General features: G+C 44.7%; 1 protein-coding gene across 1 annotated transcript; it reads right to left on the reverse strand.

The window, feature by feature from the left end:
- Nucleotides 1-519: 519 nt before the first annotated feature.
- Nucleotides 520-1,773, reverse strand: LOC308334126 (nuclear factor 7, ovary-like; the record flags this gene model as incomplete). Its single annotated transcript, XM_080790712.1, has 1 exon — nucleotides 520-1,773. One exon carries the CDS (start codon nucleotides 1,771-1,773, stop codon nucleotides 520-522), a length of 1,254 nt encoding a protein of 417 aa, XP_080646838.1.
- Nucleotides 1,774-7,120: the final 5,347 nt, after the last annotated feature.

The following is a 7,120-nucleotide window of genomic DNA, read 5'->3' on the forward strand; positions in this document are numbered from 1 at the left end:
ACGGTGATAGTGAGTAAAGAGCTGTAATGATGTCACGGCTCATTGGGGTTTTTTGTCACTGAAGTAGCAGCGGTCGGTCACCCTGAGTCCCGACCACATGAACAATCACTGACTGTGGCTTCTCTCTCTCTCTCTGAGGTCGGCACTTAAAGGATATGAGCCAACCTGCGTGAAGTGAAACCAGAAGCAGTTCTTCTTTAAAAAAAAAAAAAGACTTAACCTGACTTGTCACTGTCATCTGGGGACCCCGGGTGGGTTTATGTAGAAACACACAAGGCCCTAAAAGAGAGAAATGCCACCCAATTTATGTTTCTTTCATTGTTTTATTATTGATGAATTGGTCTAAAATGTAGACCCTTGCCATGTTGCAACAATCTCTCACGGGAAAGTAGGCGCTCTACATTGAGAGCTATACTTTCTGCAGAGATATTTAACGCAACTACAACATGGTGCGCTTTGTAAATCAGTCATCCCCGTCATGCCTCTGCGTCTGATATTCCCCCTGACCTTGTTTGACTCTTAGATTGCACCGATCTCCCTGGGCAACATCTTCAGAGGGAGAGCACTGCTGATATTCTTTAAGTATGGAAAAAGTGTGTCGGTGAAGGCGTTCGTGAAGGTGTGCAGGCGCGCGTCGGAATCCAGATCGGAGAAGGACAGCTCCCCAGCGTCCCAGTCCAGCCGGACTCTAATCCTCCGGGGCTTCTGCGTCACCGAAAGTCGGAGCAAGGCGGAGGGGGACTCTGCGATGTACATGCAACAACGACCGGATATTTTCCAGTATTGACTCCTTGGTTTTGTTTTTCCCTTCCTCGGCTGACACTCTGACAACACGCCGATGTCCCAGATCGTGTTGTCTCCGACCTCGACGTCCCAGCTGCGAGACCCAGAGTTGAAGCCCTCAGAACCCAGGACGTAGCCACGGCAGTCGAACCTCTCGGCGTTGTCGGGGAGCTGCTGTACCTCTCCACGTCTCACGCTGGTCAGATCATCGGACAGGGTGAGTCTAGGATGTGCAGAGTTGGGGTCCAGAATGACAGGGGTGTAGGAGACAATGTCCTTCATCCTGTCCCAGACTCTGAAGGCCAGGTTTCCCAGGTGTTTGGCTTCGTCTATCAGTGCTCCCGGGACCGGCTGTGGGTCCTGCAGGGTGAGCTGGACTCTATCCGCCGTGGTCTTGCAGTTCTGCAGGAATGAGACGTGTCCAGCTCTCAGCTCCTCCTCTACACCTCTGATGTCGTTTGAAAGGGTTACTATGTCTCTGTTCAGACCCTCAATCTTCTCCTTCATCATCTGACTCTTCTTGGACTCTTCCTCCCTCAGTGCAGCGATCCTAGCCTCCTCCTCCTCTTGTAGAAACAGATGAAGCTTCTGAAACTGTTCCTTGATCTTCCTCTCTGTGTTCTGTGTCTGGACCTCGACGTGTTCGGCTATCTGGTCACAGTTTGTTCTTACTTCGGTGAAGACGTTCAGTTTCTTCTGCAAGAGCTCCAGTGTTTCCTCCGCCGCTGCTTCCTCGGGACCCATTTTCCGACGTTTCTCCCTCGCGAAAGTCTCGCACAGGTTCTTCAGAGCCAGGTTACAGGGCGCGTGCGTTCTTTTATTTGTCCTCTTGCACAGCGGACATTGCGTTATTTCCTTCCGTTTCCACCATTCCTGCAGACAGGCTTTACAGAAGCTGTGGCTGCATGGCAGGATGACGGGATCTCTGAACACGCCGCGGCACACGGAACAGGACAGATCCTCTTCTGAAAAAGTCACCTGGGAAGACATTATAGCGAAGCAACAAACAAGCACTCTGCCCAAGACAGGCAAGTCTGACTCCTTGCTTCTTGTTAACGTCGAGTTCACGTCGCCTCCCGGGAGCCGTGGAGCTGTGAGTTCTAGTTGACCTAGTTTGGAACGATGTCACGCACTCGCATGTGGCACTCCATATTAGGGCAAGACTGAGGTCATATCGATGTCGTCACACTGATATACCAACTAGTGTGGAACTCCGTATGTGGGCGAGCGCACGGAGAACAGGCACACGGACAGAGATTTGTGGAACTTCTAGATAGATCACCCTACAGTGTAGTGGTTGCAGGGGTCATCAACAGGGGTTCCGGGACTCCTAGTGTGTAAGGTTTACACACACGACTGCCGCCATAAGTATTTAACTAACTTAAAGGGACACTTCACCCTTTTTGCAAAAGAATATATGTTAATGACATTTAGGAGCTTTAGAACACTTTCCTGGGGGTATTTATGTGTGTAATATGTGGTTTTAGATATTTTAGATTGTAGCAGTGAGCCTGTTGTCTCTGATGTCATGGACACTGGGCTCACTTCCTTCCTGGACTACATGTTGTCTCAGTAAGACAGCTCTCCCCCCTATCCACAAGGAGGAGCAGTGCACCAAAGAATTATGGGAATTGTAGTCCAGGAAGGTAGTGAGCCCAGTGTCCATGACATCAGAGACAACAGGCTCACTGCTACAATCTAAAATATCTAAAACCACATATTACACACATAAATACCCCCAGGAAAGTGATCTAAAGCTTCTAAACATCATTAACATATATTTTTTTGCAAAAAGGGTGAAGTGTCCCTTTAACCAAGTCTAACATTGCAATCTTCATATTTGGCCTGGGCCGACGAGCTCCATTGTGGAGACGACAGAGACATCTAGTGTTGAACATCAGGTCAATATAGAACTCCATATATGGATATGACGACTGGCAAGCTTCTATAGCCGACTGGCATTGTCATCCTATAACAAGCATCCAGCCAAGCCCTATATAAAGAGTTATATTTCCATTGAGATGAGACGCAAGCAGCATTTACTACGATCCACTTGAGTTGAGACACTCCAACACCTTCCCTACGAGACAGAATATTTGGCCTTTAACACATATATTGTTGTGTCAGACATTCAGACATCCCAGTTAAGTTCTCACCGGGGTATTTCTTTAGATTCAATACAGAATAGGAAACAGTAACTAGGGAAAACAGGAAACACTAGGACATGACTACATAATAAAAGTAATACAACAGACAGATATCGTGACATTTTCAGTATTTTTTATTTTTTTCCCCCCCAACATAATTATAAAATAAAATGTCTGCTAAAACCGATATATTATTGTACTGATACCGATTGCCGATAATATCGGTATATATATTATATCCTTTTAAAGCCAATACCGGCCAATACCGATGTGTTTGCCGATTAATCTAACCATCACTCATTTTCAAGATTCCTTGTTCCTTGTTGTCTCATTCTGAAGGCTATTTTATTTAATGTTGTTACCTTGCACGTCCGGCTACATTTGGTACTGTGAAAAAGGCTGAGTTATTTTTGTTTTTTGTTCACAGCACACCTAACAAAAGACCATTGCCATTACAATAATATCGATGATGAGTATAGTTACATGAAATCGTTTAAAGGAGATGCATTATGTGTGTGACTTTGTTATAGTCCGAAGGCACATTGTGTCAATCGAGCAGATGTAGTTGGCCCTTGGGTGTTAACAATATTCTTTCTAATATGGCCACCTTTGAAGACGGTTTGTACACACCAGCCCTAGTGGGTCCTCAGAGTTACTCCATGGGGGTCGCCAATTGTGTGTGATGGGATTTATTTTATTTGTTTTAAATTAACCACTTGTACCCATAAGCATCCCTATTCTGCGGGGAACATTAGCTGAAAATAGCCGATCTATGCTTGTAGATCGGCTACTTTCAGCCAAGTACAGTACAGAGCCAAAGGTCAAGTTTACTTAAGCAATGTTACACTGGAGGGTGTGTGTGTTATTGTGATTATCGGCACGCCAGCAATGCGCAGGAACAAGACAGAGGCTAGTTTCGAAAGCATCACTGAAGTGCAAATAATCACCATAACGCACACCGTCTCACCATCACAATAAAACATATCAAAATGTATTCACATTGTGGGGACATTTCTGTCTCAAAATATCAACGTTTCTGCGAGTCTGCTCTGCAAGATTTATTTTTTATTACTTTGATTAGGTGTGTTACTATGCTCGTTTGAAGCACGGGTACATAACTATTTCAATCAATCAGATGTGTACATTTTAGTGAGGAAAAGGCCACACCTCTGCTATTTGTATTCCCTCTCATGCTCATTAAAAGGTGGTTCAGGCATCTGGTTAGGAATCGGGATGCCTCTCGAGCGCTTCCCTAGGGAGGTCCTCGATGCACGTCCCCCTGGAAGGAGACCCCCGGGGGCAGACCAATTAAGGATGAGTTGGAGGGTTTATATCTCCAATATTCGCCGGGACCGCCTCAGGATCCCAGTTATGAATGAAGTTACTAAGGGTTATAGGGTTGCTCTGGAGAGGGAGGTCTGGAGCTCTCTGGTGGAGCTGTTGCCCCCGCGACCCGACTACGGATAAGCGGATGAAGATGGATGGTTGCTCATTAATAGCTTCTGGTCAGACTGATTTAATGGCCAGACTGATTTAAATACACGTGTAGTAAATGGATACAATAGTACACAAGAGGCTGTGCTTTACCGTCATTAATGGCACGCCTGCGTTGGAACAAGCTGATAAGCGAGTTCCATAAAGGCAGCGGAGAAAGTGTGTGTGTGTGTGTGTGTGTGTGTGTGTGTGTGTCCGGGGGAGGGGGGGGGGGGGGGGGGGGTGTGTGGTGGAGAGAGACACCAACACAGAAGCACACGGCGTGTTCAAACGTCCTGCATTATGGAAGCAGAAGGAGATTAACAGCAAAAACAAAAAAACGCTGACAGGGTGCACGTTTAACCGTGGGGGGTCCAGCTGCTGCTGATTATAGTGACGGCCACCACTTCATCTGTCCCCAAACAAAACGGTGTGTCATGGAGTGGTGAAAAGTCACTAAGTACATTTACTCAAATAGGCCAACTATAGTGGGGTCGTATCTGATACAGTGTTGTTTTCGTCAACTAAAACTATGGCGGAAAATGTTCGTCGACTACCTTTTTTCACTGACGGAAACTAAATGAAAACTAAGCTATGGTGACTAAAACTTAGACTAAATATACTGACAATTTCGTCAACAAATACAAACTAGACTAAAATGTTAGGAAGGATCCAGTACACGTCATTTTACTCTTTTACACTTGCATGCTGAAAATAGCCAATCTACAAGCTGTGACGCGTTGTGAGCTTGTAGATAGGCTATTTTCAGCAAGTGTAAAATCAGCCATTACAACGGCATCAAGGCCCGCCAAAATACATTTTAGTCGACTAAATCAACTGTAGATTTAGTTGACTAAAATCTTATGATATTTAGTCGACTAATTCTAGACTTAGCACTAAAACCTTCCAGGTGACTAAAATGTGACTAAAACTAAATGAAAACTATTCAAGACGATTTGCTGCCAAAAACAACACTGCTCTGATACTTCCGTGACCGCGGAGAGAGCAAAGGTTTCCGTTTCTCAGTGGATTTATCATCTATGAAGGTAAACAAACCGGCAAAAATACGGGCAAAATTCATGAGAGCCCCAGATCCATATGGCCACCATCAACAACTTGCCCAAATGTGCCCAATTGTGCTCAAATGTATCTGACCTCATCACATTTGTGATGAAGGCTATGGCCGTTTTTAACCCAAGGAGTGTTTTTTTGGTGCAAATCTAATGCTTGGAATGTATTCAGAATCATGACAACCTCCTAGTTTGACACGTTACATGCTACTTAAAGCAGAATGAATTGTAGCTAATTTTGCCTTATTGTGCCTAACAGGTTGTTGTCACAGAAGTATCAGATATGACCCAACAATACTGCAATTAAAGGGATATTTCACTTTAAAAAAGACTGTGGGTGATTTTATCGTATACTCAGGCTTATGTGAACACCACAGACAGTTTTTTTAAGTTACTCCATTCAGTATTTAGATATGATATTCATTACTAACCCAGGAAATGGAGGATGTGTCTCACTCTCAATGACTTAAAAGGAATCACCTAACTGTGAATCTAAAAACTTCTCAATAAGGAGGCGAGAAAATTATGAATTGAACATTAAAATAGATCAAGAAGAAATTGAGGAAGTCAGGGAATTCAAATTTCTGGGTGTCATTCTTGACCCTCAACAAAAATGTGATAAACACACCAAAAAGTTGAGCAAGACTCTAAAAACAAACCTGAACTGCTTTAGACTAACCAGACAATATATAATACAATACAATATTTTCATATCTCCTACTGTATTACTGTCTGGGGCCAGGCCTCACAGTCAGGCATCACAAACCAATCACATCACTTTATAAACAAGCACTCAAAAAAACCAATGAAATGGCATCATTGCATAATACTTACAAAATACAACTTGTTTAGTTTTGACAGTTTTATTAAATTCTCTTTCATTAAGATAATTTTCAAATGTGTTCATGATCTTGCCCCAGCGGTAGCCTACTCTGTCCTCAGATAAAAGGACCAGATAGAGTCTATTTTTCTATCTGATAGACCAACTAGTATAGGATCACAAGGGGATCAGCAGCCGGCAACCTCAAGGTAGCAAAGCGTAACACCACATTTGGTCAGTCTTCTTACTCAGTACAAGGGATACACCCTGTGGAATGCCCTACCAACTGAAATAAAACGACAAACTGATCTCAAATTGTTTAAGGATGAAGTCAAACTCTGGTTGAAATCGGGCCAGAGGTGCGAACACTAATGTGTTAGGCACATTTTAAAACTGGTATTGTACTTGGATTAGATGTATTGGATGTTAGTATTGTTTTAAAGGATTGTTTTAGGTGGACATATTATAGAAAGGCAGGGAACGGGGCACGGTGGCACAGTTGGTATAGTGCTGTCGCCTCACAGCTAGAAGGTCCTGGGTTCGATTCCCGCTCGGGGCACTGTGGGTGCTGGCGGCGTGTTTCCTCCTCCGCGTCATCAGTGCCCATACCCGAAGGCGGGGTTGGCGAAAGGGCCTTTCTGTGTGGAGTTTGCATGTTCTCCCCGTGTCCCCTAGGGTAGGTACCCTCACAAAAACATGCAGTAGTCCTGGTCTCTAAACTGCCTCCCCCTGGCCAGCCGGGGCGCCTGATGGAGGGGGAAAGGAACTGGTTGGAATAACATGTTCCTGTCACGCGCTACGTCCAACCAGGGAAACTCCCCCCTGTC

Source organism: Protomyctophum bolini (genome assembly GCF_963924005.1).
Source record: "Protomyctophum bolini genome assembly, chromosome: 19".
In the NCBI taxonomy this organism is placed as follows: domain Eukaryota; kingdom Metazoa; phylum Chordata; class Actinopteri; order Myctophiformes; family Myctophidae; genus Protomyctophum; species Protomyctophum bolini.